The 24,186-nt window shown below is 43.9% G+C and overlaps 1 protein-coding gene across 7 annotated transcripts in view; it reads right to left on the reverse strand.

The window, feature by feature from the left end:
• The window catches only part of HGSNAT (heparan-alpha-glucosaminide N-acetyltransferase), a 141,221-nt gene that overhangs the window by 48,302 nt on the left and 68,733 nt on the right, over window positions 1-24,186 (reverse strand). For all 7 annotated transcript variants that reach the window (XM_033915428.1, XM_033915382.1, XM_033915374.1 and 4 more), the window contains 3 exons: window positions 13,610-13,686; window positions 6,119-6,149; window positions 4,329-4,489 (listed from right to left, as the gene is read on the reverse strand). In XM_033915428.1, coding sequence (XP_033771319.1) covers window positions 4,329-4,489; window positions 6,119-6,149; window positions 13,610-13,686 — 269 coding nt within the window. The remainder of the gene's footprint in view (window positions 1-4,328; window positions 4,490-6,118; window positions 6,150-13,609; window positions 13,687-24,186) is intronic.

The following is a 24,186-nucleotide window of genomic DNA, read 5'->3' on the forward strand; positions in this document are numbered from 1 at the left end:
AGGGCACAGGATGAAGTTAAAAGGCGACAGGCTTAGGAGTAATGTTAAGAGAACAAGAACACTTTTTTTTATTACAGAAAGGGTGGTAGATGCATGGAATAGTCTCCTAATGAAGGTAGTGGAAATAAGACTGTGTCTGAATTCAAAATAACATGGGACAGGCATGTGGGATCTCTTAGGGAGATAAGGAGATAGCAGATGATGTGGATGGGCAGACTGGATGGGCCATTTGGTCTTTATCTTCCTTCATGTTTCTACGTTTCACTGTCTTGTGTTGTTTACAATTATTATGCTGGGAAAAGGCCACCACCAGGAAAGATGGACTTCAGGAATCTTAGGTTGATTAACATTACAACGCTCATCCTAAGTGAAGATGGGGAAGGGCAGAGAACATTATAGAGGACTACATTCTTACTGCAGAAGGCAGCTGAAATCAGCTCATTTCTTTTGGAATAAATGTATTTTAAAATGCTATACACTTAACTCCGAGGTCTACACATACAAATTATGGCCTGTTCAGGTTCCAAACAACAAATCCCATGAGAAATTCAAGAGAGTCTTGCTGAAATTATTCTTCTAATGGAAGCTAGAGTATAATGGCAATTGTTTCTATAAATTTATTTTTTATATTTTACAGTGTGAACAACTTTTGTGGTCATCTAATAGGTGGAATATCAAAGTTTAATAAATTTGAAACTTGAACTGTACATCAGAGCATCATTACACAGTATAAAAGACCAAAACACATGATATGTGCATCTGAGATTAGAAAGAGGAATATTCTATGCCCAAGTTTAAAAAGGAGGCAAAACAGTCCAGTTAGACAGAGCTGCTTGTTGGGGGTACATAGCACTGTGCGGGTCTCCCATCCCCTTCCTCCTTAATGGCCGCTGCTGCCACTGGGGATCCCATGACTTCCTTCCTGCCCGTCCCCCTCCACTGAAGCCGCCGCCGCCCCCAGGGATCCCATGCACTCCTTCCTGCCCACCCCCTCCAATGAAGCAGATGGGGATCCCATGACCTCCTTCCGATGTTCCCCCCTCCGCTGAAGCCGACCCGGAAGGCTTCCCTCTGATGTCACGAGCTGATGTTGGAGGGAAACCTTCAGGGTCAGCAGAGGATCTCGGTTACCTCCTTCAGGGCCATCCAGCTGAGCTGCACCTTCCTGCCTTCAGCCACACAGGGACGCGGACAGCGGTTCTTGCATGCTGCACCTGGCTGACACAGAAGCCTTCTTTTGACATCAGAGCTGATGTCACAGGGAAGGCTTGTGGGTTAGTCATGTGTAAGAGCGTGTTGGAGCTGCTGCCTGCATCCCTGTGCAGCTGAAGGCAGGAAGGAGCAGCCCAGCTGGACGGCCTTGAAGGGAGCGAGTGTGGCCCTGGAGAAAGTAAGGGAGAGAGGGGACATGATAGTGGGACAAAGGGAAGGGGGGAAGGAGTGCGTTGGGACATGGGAGGGGCACAGATTTGGGACAAAGGCTGGAAGGAGGGGGCATGAACTCAGGACATAGGAGGGAGGGAGGAAATAGAAAGGGAGAATTGTTGGGCATCAGTGTGTAAGTGAGAGGGAAAAAGATAGAAGAGAGGGGGAGGGAGAGACAGATATGCATGGGGAATAGAAAGATGAGAGGGAAAAATGTTGGATATGTGGTGGAGAGGGAAAAGAGGGACAGACTGAAGGGGATACAAGGGGGAGGAATGTTGGACATAATGATGGAGGGAGAGATGTGGCATGGTGCTGGAGAGGCGTAATAGAAGAAGAAATGGGCATGGGGCTGGTTGGCAGTTGTGAAAACTGCTGCACATGATCTGGGGGATGAGAGGGGGAGAAATTGTTGGTTGTGGCAGTAGAGGGGGTTGGAGAGATGCACCCTGGATATCTCTCTCTCTCCTTTCCCACTCCCTTTGCAGCAAGGGAGGGAATGTGAGAAAGACAGATGGACATTGAGAGAGAGAGGGAGCCATGTTACCAATAGGGGTGGAGGAGAGAGGAAGAAAAGTTGGACTCACAGAGGGAGAGAGAGCGAGAGAGAGATGTTGGTTGGGGAAGGGAATGAGTTCGGAGGAGAGGAAGTGTGCAGGAGGCAGAGAGAATGAAATGCTGGACTGGTGGAAAGGAGGGAGAAATGTTTGATGTGGCAATAAAAGAGTGGGAGAGATGCACCCTGGATCTCTCTTTCTTTCCGCACTCCCTTTGCAGCAAGGGAAGGAATGAGAGAAGGACAGTGAGAGAGAGAGGGACACATGTTGCCAATGGGATGGAAGAGAGAGGAAGAAAAGCTGGACTCATTGAGGGACAAAGAGATGTTGGTTGGGGAAGGGAATGAGGTCCGGAGGAGAGTAAGCATGCAGGAAGCAGAAAGAAAGAAATATGGATGCACAGTCAGAAGGAAGTCCAACCAGACTCATGAAATCACCAGACAACAAAGGCAGGAAAAATGATTTCATTTTCAATTTAGCGATTGAAATGTGTCAGTTTTGAGAAATTTTATCTGCTGTCTATATTTTGCATTATATTTGTCTATTTTTCTATAGTTGTTACTGAGGTGACATTGCATATTTTAAAGTCATCTGCCTTGGCCTCTTTTTTTTTGTTTTAATAATTTATATTCCAAATATCCTACAATTCTATATGGATTACAAATTATTACATTACATTAGTGATTTCTATTCCGCCATTACCTTGCAGTTCAAGGCGGATTACAAAAGGAGGTATCTAGCCATTTCCAGAGGAATTGAAGAGTAGAGCAAGTTGCTTCAGAGAATTGGGATGAGTCTTCGGTGTTAGTTTGTCTTCAAGATTTCTTGAATAGGATGGCTTTTATTTCTTTTCTGAACAATTTGTAGTCTGGAGTCATTATCAGTAAATTGGAGAGTTGGTAGTCTAGTTTTGGCTGCTTGTGTGGCTAGGCGACCATCGTACAGTTTTTTTCATTTGACGCCTCTGATTGGGGGATGCGTGAACGGTTTGTGAGTTCTCCTATGTCTGGTTGAGTTAGTTTGGATTAAGCGGTTGTTTAGGTAGGCTGGGTTTTAAATAGTAAGCAGTAGAATTTGAATTGTACTCTTGCTTATATTGGGAGCCAGTGTGTGAGTCAAGGAATGCCACCGTGATGTGGTTGTGTTTCCTCAATGAATAGATAAGTCTTAGCACTGTGTTTTGAACTGTTTGTAGTTGTTTTATCATGGTTGTGGGGCAGGAGTGATAGAATATGTTGCAGTAGTCTAGAAGACCTAGGACTAGGGACTGGACCAAGAGCTGGAATTGTGTTCTATCTAAGAATTTTCAAACTTGCCTTAAGTTTCTCATGACCGCGAATGATTTTTGTATTGTTTTGTTGATTTGTGGTTACATGGTACAGCATCTGTCTATTGTCATTCCTAGAAGTTTTAGAGTGGGTTGTATGGGGTATGTGATTGAGTTTATTACTAGATTTGTTATAGTTGGGGTTTTATTATTTTCAAGGAGAATGAATTTTTGCTTGTCTGGGTTCAGTTTGTGATTTTTTCATCCATGTCAAGTACTCAATAATTTTTCCCTAACTGTCCCAGTGGGTTCTCACTATCTAATGTACCTGGGGCAATGAGGATTAAGTGACTTGCCCAGGGTCACAAGGAGTAGTGCAGGATTTCAACCCACAACCTCAGGGTGCCAAGGCTGTAGCTCTAACCACTGCATCACACACTCCCACTCTTTGAAAAAAAAAAAAAAAAAAATATATATATATATATATATATATATATATATATATATATATATATAATAATTAACATTTTCTCTGGGTACAGTATGCTTTGTGGGTTATTTAATTTAATTTAATGGTTACCATTATGTATTAAATAGATTATTTTGTGTGCATATGAAAAATGAATGGAAGAAATGCATTACAATTAGTGCTATTATTATGGGGGGGGGGTCTGGAGCAGAGCTTGGGCGGGGGTACTTGGTTGATATTTGTTACACTTAGAGCACAGGTGTCAAAGTCGGTCCTTGAGGGCTGCAATCCAGTTGGGTTTTCAGGATTTCCCCAATGAATATGCATGAGATCTATTAGCATGCAATGAAAGCAGTGCATGCAGATAGATCTCATGCATATTCATTGGGGAAATCCTGAAAACCGGACTGGATTGCAGCCCTTGAGGACCAACTTTGACACCCCTGACTTAGAAGGTACTTGCCTTGAAGAAGTTGAGAAACACTGGTCTAAGAAAAAAAACAATCTTACCTCACCCTTTCATCAGGAAATGGAAATGGAAAGACAATTTAAATACATGGCAGAGAAACATACTGCCTAATATAAGCAAAAGGATAAATGACCCACTTACAAGGCCCAAGGCAATAATTTGGGTTTATAATGAAGACCCCTATCAGGAAGAGCAGGAAACTCCTCCACAGCACTTTCAGAAGTAGTCGCCATTTGGAACATCCCTTCCGCAGCATAGAATTCAGAGAGAGGAAAATAGATGTCCCCATGATGAATACAAACCTACAGAACCAAAAGGAGGGGTAATCAAATGAGGCCAATACACCAATAAAAACCACAATAAGCTATAGTAACAGTAACATGGTAAATTACAGCAGATAAAGACCTGAACGGTCCATCCAGTCTGCCCATTAGTTATTCTCATTAAAAATATACAATTAAATTAACTTGTCTCTTCTTTGATATTTCTGGGCCATAAACTAAAGTCCATCTGGCATTGTCCTAGGTTCCAACTGCTGAAGTTGCCATCTAAGCTCACTCCAGCCTATTCAACCATTAAAAGTCTGGCCAGTAACATCCTCATGTTCCAAGTTAGTGGAGTTCCCATTGATGCTCTCCCCAAACCATCCTACACCGAATCACTATTACAAACCGTACAAGTCTGTCCAATACCGGCCTTAGTTCTTTAATTTATACCATTTGTCTTCTAATTAGAGAGCCTCTGTTTATCCCACACTTTTTTAAATAGTAATAAGGGAACAGAGAACGGACAACCGGACTGAGGCAGTTCTGTCCATAGACTTCAACATATTCAGCCTTCTCCTCTGCCATGTATTCCTGTAACCACCGATTCTTTTTTTTAAGCTAAAAGTAGGTCTATTTTATGATGAAGCAAAACAATGGTATGTTCCTCAATTAGATCTAACATTAGATTATTCCAGGTTAACAACTTGGACCACAAATTTCTCTTGACTGTAAAACAGTGGTCTCCAACCCTATCCTGGAGGACCACCAGGCCAATTGGGTTTTCAGGATAGCCCTAATGAATATACATAAAGAGATTTGAATATAATGGAAGTGACAGGCATGCAAATCTGCTCCATGCATATTCATTAGGGCTATCCTGAAAACCCGATTGGCCTGGTGGTCCTCCAGGACAGGGTTGGGAACCACTGCTGTAAAGCACATGTATCATATACATCAGTGGTTCCCAACCCTGTCCTGGGGGACCCCCAGCCAGTCAGGTTTTCAAGATATCCCTAATGAATATGCATGAGAGAGATTTGCATACCTGTCACTTCCATTATATGCAAATCTCTCTCATGCATATTCATTAGGGATATCTTGAAAACCTGACTGGCTGGGGGTCCCCCAGGACAGGGTTGGGAGCCACTGATATACATCATCAGTAAAATGGGAAGATCACTCCCAATATTTTTATTGTGATGAAAAACAAGTCAATTTTGTTATATCCTTCAATGTCAAATGTTGCACATTTGTGCTTTAAACGCTTTACTAATGAGTGCCTTAGGTCTTCAATAGCGTACAAGTGCAGGTCAAACATTACAAAACTATTCACAAACTTTTCATAAGACCCTTCATAAAACACGGCTGCTCAGTAACTAGCAACAGCCTCTTACCAATCCAAACAGCTTCCCCTCTGAGCAAAAGAAAAGCAAATATTAGGTTTAAATTGAACTGTTCACAGCCCATCCATGGTAAGATTTTGTAAATATGATTGCTACTTTGAGGCAATCTAGCTTATGTTGTTAGCTGTTAAACAATATGAGAAAGCTTTGATTTATTATAAAAGGAAATTCATTTCATTGTTTTGACCACGACTGTAACTGCCAAATAGTCTTAGCCTTAACCAGGAGTCGTGAACAAGTCAAATTATAGTACAAAACTTACCACGGAAATACAAGGTCTGCCAGTGTTAATCCTACAAAGAGGAAAAGAGCATTATTAATCCAGTAGGCATATAACTTCTAGACCTCAAACCACCTTGCATGATATCACAATCAAAGTATGAACTCCCCAGCTGCCAGATTACCAACAGTAGCCAGCAATTCAAAACTGGCTAGGGAAATACATTTCTGTAGCCCAGGGACCTGAAGGCCAGAGCCAGAGATGCAAGTTTCCATGAGATGGGGGGATGGGAAGTAGATATTAGTTAAGCTTTTTTGTGTGTGATTTTTCTACTACACTCGCATAAACCCTTTCCTCTAGTTCAGGGGTGTCAAACCCAAATACACAGTGGGTCAAAATTAAAAACTTACACGTCCAAGGTGGGGGAGGGGATACTTTGTTTTACTTATGGTTGAGGACAATTGTTGGGTATATACTGGGAGGGGGGGGGACATATATATTTGATATGAAATATAATTTGATAGAATATTAAGTGTTGTTAAAGTGTAAAATGTTTCTATGTTATGCTGCACTTATTGTAGGTTTTAAACTGAATAAAAAACCCAACTTGGACAAAATCGCGGGTAAACCAAATAATAATTTTACAACTCCAAAAATGAAACTGTAGATAATGTTTAAAAAAACAATATATTTTTTAAAACGATATGTTTAAAAACAACTAGCCCATGTCTGATGTAAAATAGCTGAGCCAAACGGAAAAACTACAAAGGGATTAAAACCAAAAAGGGATGAAATAAAATACCACATGAATTAGCAATATGTATTTGAAAAAGCGTAAAAATATAATCATAATAAAAACCACTACATGAAGCAGAGAAAATGAATAGGAATATGGAAAAACACTAGCACCGGAGAAGAATGAGTACCGGAAAACAAAACACCAAAATTAGAACGTGATCAAAAGACTATATACAACAAGAGATTAAAAAAGATGAAAAAAAAAATCAAATACTTACCAAAAAATGCAATTGCAGAAGAGTCCAGTGTTACTACAATACCGTGTGAGACTGTGAAGAGAGCTGGAGAACGACGTGGGAACTTGCAAAAACGTCAAACATGACGACGTGCCTAATGGGGACGTGAGCTGATTGGGTCAAAAAAACTGTCTACCAGCGGACCAGCTCTAGCAGACATTTGGTATTTTCTCACGGGCCAAATATAATTACACTGCGGGCCAGATTTTGACATCCCTGCTCTAGTCACTACATTGATTCCTTATCCATTTCCATACAGAGTTCAAACTCCTCTTGCTGACTTAAAAGTGTATTCCTTCTGCAGCTCCTCTCTTCTCTCTCCCTACATCTTTCCCCAGGAACTCTGTTCATCCAGTAAGTCACTATTATTTGTACTCTTCTCTTGTCAACTCCAGATTCTGTTCCTTCCATTTTGCTGCACTGTATGCCTGGAATAAACCAAGGTCCCGATGCTCTAAACCAGTGCATTGCAAACTGTGTGCCCCATTAGATTCCAAGGTGCTGGCACTGGCTGACTGCTTACAGGACGTGCCTCTTGCGGCGAGAGGCACGTCCTATAGTCAGTCAGCCAGCGTCTGCACCTGTCCTCCTCACCGGCGCCTCTGCTCCTTCGCCTAACCTCTCCTTCTGCAGCAACCCCCCCACTGGTGGTAATAGGGCTGTGGATGTCAACGTGATGACATCATGTATGCACGTGACATCATTGCGTCGATGTCCTCCAACCACAGCTCTAAGATTAGTGTGCCACAGTTTAAAAAGTTTGCGACACACTACTCTAAACCTACCAACCATGCATTTAACAATCGACGCTAAATCAATTATAAACAGTATTTTAGCTTCCGAGGCACATAAGGGCTCATGGTCTTTTCTGTGCTTCGGAGCAGCCTCCGAGAATAGTATGCAAATGTAGTACAATGAGCTGATTAATATTAAAATGAGCACTCCTTGGTGATGCAAGAAACTAAGCGCTGACCTTTAATTGCCAGCAGGTCTGAAAGTGCCGGTAGCATCAAAATGCATGCGTTAAAGCGCATCTCATATTAGAAGCAGGTCTGGGCCACCGATTACATATGGAAGTTAAAAAAAAAAACAAAAAAACTTTTATGAGGTTGGGGGACCATATAATATACGCATGTGTTAAGCTCGTCTCATGTGTGTGTGTGTTAAAGGTGCGTTTCATGCATGTCCATTAACATAAGAACATAAGCAATGCCTCTGCTGGGTCAAACCTGAGGTCCATCGTGCCCAGCAGCCTGCTCACGCGGCGGCCCAACAGGTCCAGGACCTGTGCAGTAATCCTCTATCTATACCCCTCTATCCCCTTTTCCAGCAGGAAATTGTCCAATCCTTTCTTGAACCCCAGTACCGTACTCTGCCCTGTCTCCGGAAGCGCATTCCAGGTGTCCACCACCTGCGTATACCGGCAGGTTTGAGGCTGCCAATTACATATGTCCCACTGAAGCATTGTAGAAAAAGGCATATATATCTTTGGCATGGTTTCTTGTTAGTTCTCTGCCCCTTCCCTCTTATATCGTGCGCCTATGATGTGCTACAATAAGGCACATCCATGATCGATGCCAACAATGTAGCTTTCCCGGATACATGCACACATTTATGTCTCTTTCCATGGACTATTCTGTGCATTCTGTGCATGTGTCAGTCGCTTTCTCCAACGACTGATCTGATGGGATTTCTGTGAACCTCTGCAACCTCATTTGCATGCAGTTTTTGGAGCATTGCTCGTCTTTTTTGAAAACTGGACAATTTACTGGCACTACAATGGCACACAGGATTTTAACGTGGACCTTAGATTAGGCATCAGGGCCTGAGCCTGTGCCTCATGCTCCGTCTCTTGCCCTCTTCAAGTCCAGGCTAACCCCCCCCCAAAAAAAACCACACCTTTTTGAGGCATGCTTTTAACTCAATCCCGTTCAAATACCTATATTTGTTATAAACATCTGAATAATAAATAACTCCCTAAACCCTTACTTATCCTGTTTATCTGTCTTTAACAGAATATAAACTGACAAGTTGGGATTGTCTCTTACATCTGTCTGTACAGCACTGCGTATATCTGGTAGAACTATAGACATAAGCAGTGCTAGCAATTCTAGCGGTGCTTTCTGCCTACCCCGTTCCCCCAGGCACTCTGTTAGCATTTTTCTATGATTCTCTCTTTCAGTTTTATTGAGCATTCTATTAATCTCCTTGGAGATTTTTGTTCTTAAGTGAAGAGCCCATGTTGAAGTATTCCATCTGTATGTGTATCATGGTATGTGTTCTTATCATCTCATTATTTTTAAGCTTATATTACTAAATGTATTTTTTATTTATATTTGTATATGTTCTTATTTATATTGGATTTATGATAGAATTATTTTAGTGTATTTTCATGTATTTGATGTTTTATCTATTCAATTTTTGTGTGTGATTTAAACTCCTGAGGCAGGCCTTACAGCCAAAACATAGGAGGCTCTTCAACAAACTTGATGGGCTGAAGTTAGGACCCAAAGTGGTGAACTGGATTAGAAACTGGTTGACGGACTGGATGTCAGAGGGTGGTGTTTAAAGGAGTTTGCTCAGAGGAAGAAAAGGTGAGTAGTGGAGTCCCTCAAGGATCGGTGCTGGGGCCGGTCCTGTTCAATGTGGTTGTGAGTGACATTGCTGAAGGGTTAGAAGGAAAGGCTTGCCTCTTTGCGGATCGTACTAAGATTTGTAACAGAGTAGACACTAAGGAGGGAGTGGAAAACATGAAAAAAGATCTGCAAAAGTTAGAGGAATGGTCTAATATCTGGCAACTAAAATTCAATGCAAAGAAGTGCAGAGTAATACATTTGGGGATTACAAACCGGAAGGAACCATATGTGCTGGGAGGCGAGAGGCTGAAATTGACAGATGGGGAGAGGGACCTTGGGATGAGTGTCCGAAGATCTAAAGTCAAAGAAACAGTACGACAAGGTGGTGGCTGTTGCCAGAAGGATGCTAAGCTGTATAGAGAGAGGTGTAACCAGTAGAAGAAAGAAGGTGTTGATGCCCCTGTACAGATCATTGGTGAATCCCCACTTGGAGTATTGTGTTTAGTTTTGGAGACAGTATCTGGCAAAGGACATAAGATTTGAAGTGGTCCAGAGAAAGGCAACGAAAATGGTAGGAGGTTTGTGCCAAAAGATGTATAAGGAGAGACTGGAAGCCCTGAATATGTATACCGTGGAAGAAAGGAGGGATAGGGGAGATATGATTCAAACGTTCAAATATTTGAAAAGTATTAACGTAGAACAAAATCTTTTCCAGAGAAAGGAAAATGGTAAAAGCAGAGGGCATCATTTGAGGTTGAGGGGTGGTAGACCAGTGTTCTACCTAGCGACTTTCAGCCGGGCGCTCCGCCCAGCTAATTTAAGTGAGCGCCCGGCTGTGAATTTCAGACAGACAGTCTGGAACGGCACTTGTTAAATACTGAAACCACAACTACCCTTCAAAATCTAGTTGACGGGACAATACTAGCTACAGCGGTTCTCATTACAAGAGCTCACAAATCTTTCCGCTTTATTGGGCTATTTTTTGGCTGGGTCCAGACCACCTATTGCTGAGGGTTTTTTTTCATTGGTTCAGCTGCAGCACAACAGACCAATCACAAATGACCTTAGAACTCTGAGGTCGTTTGTGATTGGTCTGTTGTGCCCTAGCTGAGCCAATGAAAATTCCGGTGCCGCAGCAGGAGCTTCAACTTTGAGAAAGAGCCGTACCGCCGTCGGTACGGGAAGAGCACCAACACTAGTGAGCCCGCCATGGCCACAGAGGAGAGCAAAAAACCTTTGGACATACCCGCGCTGACTGGAAGCACTTAATTTACAACCTGTGGAATGGAGAGGTCCTGGGGTGGACGGCCAACAGCTGGGGTAGAAGCCTGAAGAGTGAGGGAGGAGGTTTGGAGGTGAACCGGTGGGTTATTTATTTTTTACCAGTAGCTTTCATCAATGTGAGAGGCGTATGTAGGTGTCTGTGTGTGTGCACATGCTGCCGCCGACTGTACCGTCTGTGTTTCCTTCCCTGAGCGGTGACAGCTTTCGTATAATGAGAGAATGCGCTGGAGATTCAGATCCTATTGTTACTAACTGCCTCGCCAGGAGAGATTTTTCTTGTACAGTCTTTTTCCCATCTCCCACCAGTTTTGGTTAAAAAAAAAAAATAAAAAAAAAAAGTCGAAATTCGCAGCATAGGGAAGCCAAAAAGAAAGTTGAAAGGGAGAGGGAGATGAGCTGAAGACAAAATGCAGGCCTCCTAAGGCAGACTGATGGGCTGCTGACTTCTAAGTCCGATCCTGCATTTATTTTAATTCTGTTCAACCCCCCCTCCTTTTTTATTATTTTGTATGTAGAGGGGTCGAATGGAAGATAATGGAGGAGAAGGAGGAGGAACTATGGCAGTGAAACTGTCAGCCACCCCCTTTTTATTTAATTCTGCAGGACAGCCTCAGCGGTTCAGTGGGTTTTGTAAAGCTCTCTAGAGTTGAACCTGCCGATCCATGTAAGTTTTCCTCTCACTGTGCAGATAACCTCTCTTCCCCCATCCCATGAACTCCTCTTTTTTTTGGTGTGTATGTGTGTGTGTGTGGGGGGGGGTAGTTATGTTTTGCTTTGATTGGAAGTATACTATACTTTATTCTTTTCCCAAATGGGGGGATGCTGAGTGTATATCCCATGTCTTTTTGAATTGCATAAAAACAAAAGAATAGCCTCTTTGGGATATGTGCAATGTATAAATAAACAGTTTGTATTTGGCAACCCTGACTCAAATCAAAAAGAAGTTGGACACTACAGCGCAGGAGCTAAGAGCTCAGAGGAGCGTCTGTTGCTCAGTATAGGGTGATTTTGTGGTACAATTGGTTATGTTTCCATGCTCGGGGAGTTTCGGAAAGAAGAATGTGAGTGAGTTTGAGGGGGGCGTTATGGTTGATATTACAGGGGAAAGGGCGTACGAATTTGTCAGTAACTTTTAAAAAAACTTTTCAGAGACGCTGGATCTGGACATTAGGGGGGTGGGGAGAGGAAGAGGAGGAGACAGAGAGATAGAAAAGGACCTTGAGGAGGAGTGGGAAAGTAGACTTAAACCAAAAGGGAGGGGAAAGACAGGGCAGATGCTGGACTAGAGGGGTATAGAAGGAGAGAAAGAGACTGCAGAGAGGGGAAACACCCTGAACCGAGGAGAAGATATGCATATACCAGGTCCTGGGGAGGTGGAAGACAGTGAGAGTGAGAGATACAGAAAGACCTGAAACAAAGGTGGGAGGACTCGAAAAGTTACCAGAAGGAAGATAGAGAGAGAAACCTGAAACAAATGAGAGGCAGAAGAGAGGGGGGCAGATGTTGAACTTGGGGGTGTATAGAGGGAAGAGAAAAAGAGATTGCAGAGAGGTGGAAAGATTCTGGATCAAGGAGGAAGGAAGGTGCACCACTGTATAACAAAGAAAAGAGCTCAGTTAGCTGAGAGAGGATATCAAAGTAAACAAAGAGCTCTCATATTTTCCCCTCTTCCAGGAGAATCACTGACAAGAAAGTTGTCAATTGGCTAGGGTCAAAGAAAACATATTTTTTCAAACAATATTGTATCACACATTTACACGGATGACAAAGAAAAAAAGTCGTCCCAAGGGCAATAACACCTGGCTTTAAGATCAAGAATTCAAGTTGACGTTTTTGTGTGCCCGTGCCAGATCTGAAAACATTAATATTTTATATCCAAGAAATTCTTTTTGTTTATTTTTAAAGAAAAGTCCAAGTAACCAGTTTTTGTCTGGTGCTAAAGCAACTGTGAGAAGAAGCGTTGCCGCTGTTGCAACTTTCCCATCCGAGAGTTCCAACATTGTTGAAATATTAAGTGGTTGTTTATCATCTTCTTGTGGTTTTAATTGTTCCTCTCTTTTAATAGGTAAGTAATACACTTGAGTAAATGGTGGTAATTAATTTTTAAAGATTACTGAATTTGCACATTTGAATTATTTAGGAGGAGGAGGTGTACCAGTGATTAAATTATGGTTTCATTCAGCTGAACAGCTGTCCCAGTTAATTTGTATGTACCAGAAAACCAGTCTGAGCCTGGTCCTATCCCCCTTAATAAGAAGGATGTTTGATCTGATAATATAATGAAATTATTGGGTAACCGATTGAGAAGAAATTTTCCTCCTGTAAGAATTGATTTAGCAATATTTTCTCTGAATTCCACATTTGGACGTAATTGACATTGTGAAGTGTGGAACTTAGATCAAAGTATTTCTTGTTTGTTTCTCACATGCTATAGAGGTCCAAGGCAGACAGAACAGGAACATTATATAAATGCTTTTCCATATACCTCCTGGCTCTTAAACGTGAAACCATACCATCAGCATGTATACAACAAAAAGCTATTCCTGGGGCACAGCCTTGTAGTGCTGTGGCAAGTTCCAGAGTACCACTCACCTAACCCTGGACCAGCCCAAGACCTTAAAACAGAACCAAAATTTTACCGTTCCAGCTTTCATGTTTGAAGAACCAGTATTTTCCACCTCCATAATTGACAAACACCATGATTATAAGAGACAGCCTAGGAGAGAAAAAAAACCACACACACAACAGATAAGAATATTTTTCTCTCTCAAATAACCAGAGACTGGTAATGCCATTCAAGCCATGTCATACAATTAGAACTTATGTAATCAGATCATCTCTCCCAGTGGCGTAGTGAGGGTAGGAGGCATCTGAGGTGCCCCCCCTCCCTCTGCCACACTCATGCCCTCCTTTCCCACTACCGTACCTCTAAGCAGCTCCTGCAGCCTGCTGCTCACGCTGGCTTTCCCTCCGATATCATTTCGTGGCCCCACGACCCAGGAGTGATTTTAGAGGGAAAAAACTAAAGGAATTGACCCCAAAATATCCACAAAGAAGAAAATCCAGAGAAAACCAAAAAAACTCTGTGGAGTGACGATGTTTATTTGAAAGTGTCAAAGTTCCAAAGGTACACTGAAATCATCCACATAAAATAATTTCATCCACATAAAAGCCTTAAAGGACCTAGTCTAGGGATACAGGACCCAACACTGTCCGCATTTCAACAAAAAGTCACCTTTATAGGACCCCCAGGGACCCCTGAAGAAGACTTTTTGTCAAAACACGGATCATATTCAGTCCTGTATCCCTACGGATCATATTCAGTCCTGTATCCCTAGCGGACTAGGTTCTTTAATGCTTTTATGTGGACGATTTATTTTTATGTGGATGAAATTATTTTATTTGGATGATTTCAGTGTACCTTTGGAACTTTGACACTTTCAAATAAAGTCCATTTAGGAACATCGTCACTCCACAGAGTGATTTCAGAGGGAGCCAGGCTGGCGTGAGAAGCAGGCTAGAGTAGTTGCTCGTGCTGGTGAAGATTTTAAAGAGATATAGGGGGAAGGGAGGGCGCGAGCGTGTTGTGGGGGAGCGGAGAGGTACTGGAGCCCCCACCAAGATGGCCATTCCATATGCAATCGGGGCAGTCTGCCCCCAACCCCCTTGCTACGGGATTCTTCCTAATGCACAATTGTGCGAGTTTGTATTCTTTGTTATGTGTTCTGTATGTAGGGAATAGTTGGGGCAGTTTGCAGGTGCAAGTATTTGTGGGGATTGGGGCATTTGCAGGGTAGTGAGGCAGTTTAGGGCCTGTGTGTATTTATAAAATACTCACGAAAACCCAGCAGCAATAGTGCTTACTTTGAAGGCATGAACATCATACTAAACTAAACTAAAACTTAACTTTACATATCGGGTCTTCAACCAGAGGAAGCTCGATGCAGTTAACAATAAGTTAAAATACAAGAGGATTAATTTTCAAAATGTTTAGCAAATAGAAAAGTTTTTAAAGATTTAAAGAAAGATTGAAAAGAGATGGGACACCTCAAAATTAAAGGGAGTTCATTCCGTAATTGGGGAAATTTAAAAGCCAGAGAAAGGCTAAAATTCTTGACTCCTTGAGTTCCTTTCCTAGAAGCTGGTGTACGTGTTAGTGTATAGATTATATCACAAGGAAACAGGAGATACTACCTTCCCAAGGTAGAAAGGCAAGAAAAACAGTGAAGGTGACCCAAGGTGCTCAAATCCTTTACAGTAGATTCTCAGTTAACCGACACCCAGGGGGGTTGATAGATGCCAGATAAATGTAGTTTCTGGTTGCTTGAGAGATACTGTTGAAAGTGCAACTGTATCAGCTCTGGTTTCCAACACATTAATTCTGGTCTGGCAGGTTTGAAGAGAAGGTGTTAGAGAATTTAAATCCTGTTTGAGATGACAGGTTACTTCATAATGTTTTGTGATGAGATCTTTAAGGGATCGAAGTTCCTCTTGCATTACATATGATGAGGATGCCATGTGCTTGCCAGCAACTGATTTTTCAGGAGTAGGAGGATCATGCTTCTGGCGTTTTGGCAGGGCAGGTGTTGTAATTTTGTCAGGAAAAGATTAAGCAGAAAAAGGTGCTCAATTCGATTTTCTGGAGCTGTAGAGAGGAGAGAAAGCTTTATGCTTCCATCTTGGTTCTCAGCTCAGTGGCGCCCCCCTGCTTGAGAGATACTATTAAAAATAGGCCCAACTTAATCCTCATACTATGCCATACCATAAACTACCGGACATGTTTGAGGTAAAATCCAATGGGCTGCTATCATGGCCGCTATTGTAACAATTTCAAAAATTGTAAGTTATTCTTTAAAAAACACGCATTCAAATGAGGTTCACGGAGAACCACAGAGGGTGGCTAAATTTGCATGTGCCAATCGCTGGTAACAGTGATTGGCACAAGTGCAGAATACACCCACAAATTTAAAAATAAACCTCAAATCGAAGATCGGCAGGAGGGATGCTCACTCCCTCCCGCTGCCACTATCATGTCTCGACTCATGTGCCTCCAACGATCTCCCTGCCCTCCCTACCTTGTTCACATAGGCCAGCCAGGAGGAAAAGTCCATAGTCTGCTATTGAGAAAGACATGGGGGAAGCCACTGCTTGCCCTGGATCAGTAGCATGGAATGTTGCTACTCCTCGGGTTTTGGCCAGGTACTAGTGACCTGGATTGGCCACTGGGTTTGGACCATTGGTTTGACCCAGTAAGGCTATTCTTATATTCTTATGATCCCTACTCCCCTCCAGCCAGCAGGCCCACCTCTTTAAAATGGCAACATAGGAGGGGCCTTAAGCAGCCTGGGCCAATCAGAGCCTTAGGCCCCTACCAGCACATCCCATTTTGAAGAGGCGGGCTTGCTGGCTGGAAGGAGTAACGCCTAAAAACATACCTGTTCCAGAAATACCTAAACAATTGACCCGCTCTCCCTCTCCCTCCCCCTGAACTTACAGCACTGTTATAAATATAATCTGTTATCTTCATCTTATCGTAACTTTACGTTGCTATTTATCCCCAACAGGTCCTGTCGGACATTACCTACTAAAATGTACATATTACATTTTCGCTCAGCAAATTGTATTTCTATACTATTGCCTCCTGAGGTCTCTGATCTCTGTATTTCCTATGAATATCTACTTATTGTATTTCGCTGAATGTCCAGCACTCTTGATTGTAAACCGCCTAGAAGTCGCAAGATTGTGGCGGTATAGAAGAATAAAGTTATTATTATTATCCCTCTGGCCTTCGTAACCAAGTTAGGGGGCAGGAAGGGGGTCATCGGGGGTACAACGGTACGGTGAGAGTGAGCATCCCCCCTGCTGCCAGGGGGTATGTGCCGGGTGGGCTGCTCGAAAGCGGCAGCGGGAAAGAGTGGACATGCCTCCTGCTGCCAGGGGTGGGTACATGTGTGTTGAGGGGGCTGCTTGACTGTGGTGGCGGGAGAGAGTGGACATGCCTCCTGCTGCCGGGGAGGGGCTGTGTGTCGGGAGGACAGGTTGCTTGACGGTGGTGGCGGGAGGGAATGGGCATCCCTCTTGCTGGGTGTATCAATGGGAGGGGGCAAAATATTCTGGCAGATCTGAGTTGTCATGCTTTACTTTCCTGTCAATGCCTGAGCCAGACACTGACCAGAAAGTAAGGCTACAACAGCTCAGATCTGCTGAAAACTTTTGCCCACAAATGTAGAACAGCAAGGTTAGGGAATCATCCGGCGATAATAGAGAATCGCCTGGAATGCTTGTTTAAATATTAATGACCTCGTTGTAATACATTTGATTGTCAGAGTCAGAGTCTGCCAGGAAGCTCGGAAAAGACCATAGCGAGCCCTTAGAACTGGCCAGTAGAATATTCCCATGCTAAACTGGTTGGTCGATACGTACGTGTTGCAGCCAAAGGCCTGCTTCGGGAGTCTAAAATGACAAAATTAATTTTGTGTTTTAAGTAAGTTTATGTTATTTTATTTGTAAACTCCTGAAGCAGGCCTTTGGCCGAAACACGTACATGTTGAGCACCTCATGTCACCTTCACCATTTTTCTTGCTAAGTATATAGATTATGCAAGCGTGTGTAAATTAGCATATTTTATAACCAATTCTCATACTCTGTGACGCTGCCCAGACCATGCCCCTGGCAACATCCACAGTCAAAGTATGGGCATTTGCGCCAATGTATATATTTTCATGCCTGATCTAATTTTATAAAAGCCATTTTTCATGCATATATTATCCATGCATGCTAACATGATTTTATAAAACTACTCCTGTGTCTTGGCTTCAAGTCACCACATCTCTAAAGAGAAATAGTGCTGGGATTTTAAAGATACACATACAAAATCACTAGAAGTATTATAAAATGCAAACACTTGGCTTCTGTGCCCTGCTAGGCATGAAATACTGGCTGGAGCTCGTTCAGAGTTCAGCTGGAGCAGTGTTCAGGGAAACCCAAGAATCCCAGTCGTATGTCAGCTTGGTGAAACATCCAACTTCTTTTCCTGGAGTCCTGCTAAACCAGTCCAGATGAGTGGGTTATTTTTCCCAACCAGCAGACAGAGACCACTGACATTTCAGTGACATTGCCACCAATATCAGGTGGTAGTACAGCCCTAAAACTGCCAGTCAGGCTGTCAAAGCAGATCTAAACACTTGAGCAGCATTATCTAATATAATAAAACGCTAGGCCGCACATGCGCACTTCCTATGTGTGCGCCGGTTTTCCGTGAGCTGTAGCGACACATAGGAAGTGCACATGCGCGGCTTACGGTCTGTCCTGCTCCCTGTTGAAAGACGCAACGGTCGCCGCCTCTCCGCTCTCTCTCTTCCTCCCCCCCCCCCACCGAGGCGGATGTCGACCGCGGCAGCCAAACCCGGAAAACATTTTAAGGTCCAAGCTCCTTATCAAAAGCCAACCCTTCCAGCTTTTAAGTTGGGCACTGCTTCTCAGCGGGCACAGCGGCCCGAGTCGGATGTCGGCCGCCTCCTTCCCTCCCCCCCAACTCGGGCAGAGGCGCAGCCGACAAACCTACCCGGAGCCGGAAACGAAACGCCGAGGTAATCTTGCTTTGGGAGGGGCGGATTGGAGGGTCAATGGGGTCAGATGTACGGTGGCGGGAGCGGGGGAAGATGGAAACAGGCTGATCACTGGTTCTACTGCACAGGGGGGGATGGGAGGGGGTACAAATTTAAAGATGCTGCTCATTGGGTCTACTACACAGGGGGATGGGAGGGAGGCAGGCAGGCTGGCTTCGGGGGTGGGGTTGGGTCAAAGTCTGGAAGGCAGTGAGGGGGACATAGGAAGGAGGCACTGAGGGCACTAAGGACATAGGATGGGACAGTATGGACATAGGAAGGGGGCCACTGAGAGACAGGCAGGCATGGCACAACAGAGAAATACAGAGACAGAAAGAAAGATAGACAGGGGGCCAGGGAGAGACAGAAAGAATGACAGACAGACAGCATCCAAGGAGAAAGAGACAAAGAAAAAAACAACAACCCCAAAATAGATGTCTACTCTAGCACCCGTTAATGTAACGGGCTAAAATACTAGTAGATCAATATTTTGGCTCAATACTATAGAGTAAGATCACAGATTGACATTCATGCTCCCAGCACCCTCAGAATAAGCCTCAGAAATCTCCTTAGTCACGAAATGAAACCAAAAGAAAACATCTCTAGCTGCAATTTTCCTAGGCAGTCCTGGACTTTTCTAGCAGAATTCTAGGGAAAGAAATTATCAGTTAAGAACAAATTGCACTTTCCTTATAATCCTACTAGACCAGCCAAAACAAGTGGGACTTTCCTCATAATATATTGCAAATAAATTATGTTTGTTTTATCATGGTTGATTTAACCTGTTTGTCCTTATTGATTTTATCATTTTTAACCCTTTCCATTATAAATTGCTTTGGTTTAACAATCTTGTTCATAATTGCGGTATATCAAATAAATTTGGCTACAACTGTAAGAACATAAGAATTGCTGCTGCTGGGTCAGACCAGTGGTCCATCGTGCCCAGCAGTCCGCTCACATGGCGGCCACCAAACTTTCCAAATCTTTAGGACAGCGGGTGGAAGGAAGACCAAGGTTCAATACCCAGTGTCTATGCGAGGTGACATACCCCATGTCATAAGCATCCCATAACAACACTCAATATGGAAGCTGTTGACACCTAAAAGAGAGTATCATTTATAGACCCAAGCAGTAATGCCTCAGGCCTGCCTGAAGGTGATACTCATACTATCATCAATAAGCTCTTAAAACTACCAAGCTCTCAGTAAAACTTTGATTAGGAGAGCCATTGGGCACAACCGGTACTGCTCTGTGCCCCTACCAGTGTTCTCCCTAGCGCCTTTCAGCCGGGCGCCCCGCCCGGCTGGATTAGGTGAGCGCCCGGCTGTCATCTTGGCTGCAAATTCGCCTCCACCTGACTTTTTTTTTTTAAGCGCCAGAAAAAGGGTTTTCAGCTTTACTTTTTTAGTATAAATCATGTTTTATTGGTGCACTATCAGTAAATACACAATACAGCACAACAAGGTCGAGATCACCAAACGTAAAACCAAACAATTTTTACCCCCCCCAAAGAATCCCCCCAATCACCCCCACTCCTAAGCCCAAACCCCCACCCCAACCCTCACCCTCACCATGAAACCCAACCCATAACCAGCAAGAAAAGAGTATGCTGAGCAAGCTGTGTTCTTATGCCGCTCAGCACATAGCAAACAAGACAACCAAATCCCGACCACCCACCCACAGAATGGAGTCTCCTCCTACCCAACTAACTCCACATACATCCAACCAGTCATACCCTCCAGTCACACTCACCCAAACAACCCACCAACCATCCCGGGGAAAAAGCTGAGAGCATAGGGTATCATCATCGAAATGAGTTTAAGACCAGACTTCTGGCCCTAGGGGAAAGCGAGCAAATATAGGGGTCCCAGGTCTGCAGGAAAACCTTTGTCCGTCTGACGGATAAACGAGCATGGCGCTGCTCCAAGAGCATCAGATTATGAAATCGATTCCTCCAAGCCCAGTAAGCAGGTGCGATGGCTTGCGTCCAAACGCTAAGAATGATCTTCTTTCCTATAACAGCACCTTTCCGGATCAGCAACCGATGTCCCCGAGCAGGCACTCGCAAAGATTCATATCTATCCAAAAGCAAGCCTACCGGAGACATCGGAATAGAGTGTCCAACAAGCCGCTCCAAGAAGCGGAGTACGGCTCTCCAAAAAACTTTCACTTGAGGGCATCCCCAAAATGCATGAAAAAAGGAGTTGCAACCCAGCTGACACTTAGGGCAGATTGGAGAAGAAATGCCCCCAACCTTGTGGACCCGTTCTTGGGAAAAATATGCTCGATAGACCACTCGAAATTGGCATTCCCTCAGTTCTGTGCTAATAGAAATAGAGGAGATACGACTAATAAGGGAAGGGAAATTCAAGGACTCACCAGGTATGCCCAAGTCTCTCCCCCAGCGGCACTCCAAAGCCGCATAAGACTTCTGAGGAGTAAAACGGCGCAAAGCACCATGCAACGCAGACACCGTCAAGCCACTAGCATGAAATTGGGCAAAAAAGAGACGAAATTGGTGACCCAATCGAAACCGTAAGCCCGGGCGAGCCAAGGACCTCACATAGTGATGAATTTGCTGATACGCAAATAAACCTCCCACCCCCAAGGAATGAAGCATGGGAAAATCTCCCCAAGATCTTATAGCCCCCTCCGCGTCCAATAAATGCTCAAGAAGAAGCAACCCCTCTCCAGTCCATCGCACAAAGACAGGGTTATCACAGCCAGGCAGGAACTGCGGATTCCCCCGTATAGACAACTGATCCGAAACCTGATGGTCTCCCCCCAGCAACCCGACCAAGGCCTTCCAGCAAAAGCGCCATGACCGAAGAAGAAAACTGGATCGGATCACGGGGGGCAAGAGACGAACAGGCAACTGAGACAACGAAAACAAGTGCCAAGGAGAGAAAAGAGCAGTTTCAAAGTCTCGAAAAAGATAGTCATCACTCCGTAGGCACCAGGCACCCAACAGCTTTACTTTTTTAAACAATTTTCCTACTGCTGGTCGATTTTTACAGTCGCAGTTGGAGGCAGGGGCTGCAGGCTCATTATGACCCAGTGCACAAACAGGAAGAACCCCGACGTCGTGTTTACTTTTGTTCTGCAGCTTATCGCACAAGACGCTCCTGCACAAAGCGAAACCAATCAGAAAGAGGAAGCTCGCAGCTGCGTGCTTCAGTAACTGCTGCTGGCTAACGGAGGGAGAAGGTACCTAAGAGAAATGAAGTAGGTCCGAGAAATAGATTCGCTACAGGCTAAGGCGGGAGATAGGGCAGGGAGGAAAGCTTACAACTTGATGTTCTTGCTTGCTTCGGGTCTTCCTCGCTGCCGGGTCCTGCCTACTTTCTGTTTCCATGAAGGCAGGACCCAGCAGCGAGGAAGGCCCGAAGCAAGGAAGAGCTCCAAGTTGTAAGCTTTTCGCTGACTTATCTCCTGCCTTAGCCTGTAGCGAATCTGCCGACCGAGGCGGGGGGGGGAGAAGTGATGGGGGGGAGAGAAATGCTGTTACTGCTGCACCCAATTAGGGGGGAGAGAAATGCTGCTGCTACACCCAATGGGGGGGGAGGAAGACCAGGGAAAGGAGAGGAGAGGAAAGAGATGCCAAGACCATAGGAGGGAGGGAAAAGAAAGGAGATACCAGACTATGGGGGGGGAGAAGGAGACAGATGCCAGACCAGGGGAAATGAAGGAGGGAGAAAAAGGAAGGAGTGGAGATGCAAGATAATGGAGGCGGTAGGGGAGAGAAGTGAGATGCCAGGGCATGGGGGAGGGGAGGGAAGGGAAACTAAGGAGACAAATGCCAGACCAGAGGGAAAGGAAATAAAGGTGCCACAGCAAGGAAGCAGAGGGAGACATAGGAGAGGAGAGAGATTCCAGGGCATGAGGGGAAGAGAAGTGCTGCTGCTGCACACAATTGGGGAGAGAGAGGGGAGAAGGAAGACCAGGGAAGGGAGAGGAGAGGAAAGAGATGCCAAGACCATAGGAGAGAGGGAAAGGAAAGGAGCTACCAGACCATGGAGGGGGGAGAGATGTCAGGGCATATGGGGGGAGGGGGAGGAGACAGATGCCAGACCAAGTGAAAGGAAGGAAGGAGAGAAAGGAAGAAGAAGAGATGCCAGATAATGGAGTGGAAGGGGGAGATGGAAGGAGAGGAGAGAGATGCCAGGGCATGGGGGGAGAGAAGGGGATAGAGGGGCCAGAGCATAGGGGAAGTGGTGGAGACAAAAAAAATGGAGAGGAGGTGAAGCTGAAATGGAGAGAAAGGGCACAGGAGTACAAAGGCACAAAGTACAAAGGTCACAGAGTACAAAGGAGAGAAAGGGCAAAGGATATACAGTTTATTGGGACATAGAAAGAGGGAAGATGCCATATGGAACAGAGAGAGGGCGGACACTGGATGGAAAGGGCAGAGAGGGTGGACAGTGGATGCAAGGGGGAGAGAGAGAGAGGGCAGAGGCTGGGTGGAAGGGGCAAAGAGAGAGGACAGATGTTGCATGGAAGGGAGCGAGGACAAACGCTGAATAGAAAGAAGAGAGTGAAGAGAAGATGATTAAAGCAGAAACGACAAAAGGTGGAAAAAAAATTTGTTGTTGCTTTATGTAGAATCAAGTAATATTGTAACTGTATTGATTAAAGTTTATCAATAGAAAATGGAAATAAGGCAGTTTTTTGGGGACTAAACCCCTTTCCTCGGGTCAGGACAGGATACCATAACAGCAGTATACTGTACTGTCTTGAAGAAAGATTTGGCCTCTGAAAGCTAATTACTACTAATTGAAAAATGGATTAGTCCAATAAAATGGTATTTTCTTATTTCTCTCTTCCCTGTTTTATTTATATTTGTTAATTTGTAAAGTGGTGATTGTTATGTAGCAGTTTTTTCAAATTTACATCTTCTGTCTTTATATTTTGCACAGTATTAGGGTACGTGTCACTGGTTCTGTGGTGTTGCATTGTATGCAGAGTCTGGTTTATTGGCGTTTCAGTTTAACTTTTGTCTACATATTTTTATTTTTAATTTGTGATTATTTCATATTAGGCGAGGGTGTATCTCTGTTCTGTGTGTATGAAAAGGACATAGCTTTCTGTTAGCAATGACTGTACAGGATCAATTGACTGTGCAGGATCTGGTTTGTTTAGTTTTACAATGCATGTGTTGGTGTTCTAGTGCTCACTGCAGTGTTTAAGATGCTGCATTTTCCTAGGTGCACCCTTGTTGTGTAACTCATGGATTATTACTAAAAATAATTTTTTTTTATATAGAGGAGGGGATTATTAAAAAATGATCAGCACTGGCTGTCATATATACTAGGTATGCCACTGGATTTAATGACCCTATGCTAACTTTACTGTTGATGTAGGTATTGTCCCCCCCCCACCCCACCCCACTATAATGAATTAAATTAAAGCTGTATTTAACATCAAACAGCTTTCAAATGACATTATAAACAAATACAAATAAAATATTTTTAATACATTGCTAATTATTACCTGCATTTTTATCTAAACTGTTTTGCCTAGCTCTCACTTTGATTTTTATCTGCTACTTTTTTATTTTGCTGTAGTGCGATCACACAGGTCTCCTTCAAATTATGTGGAAGAGGTTTGGA

This window comes from Geotrypetes seraphini, chromosome 1 (genome assembly GCF_902459505.1).
Source record: "Geotrypetes seraphini chromosome 1, aGeoSer1.1, whole genome shotgun sequence".
Classification (NCBI taxonomy): Eukaryota; Metazoa; Chordata; class Amphibia; order Gymnophiona; family Dermophiidae; genus Geotrypetes; species Geotrypetes seraphini.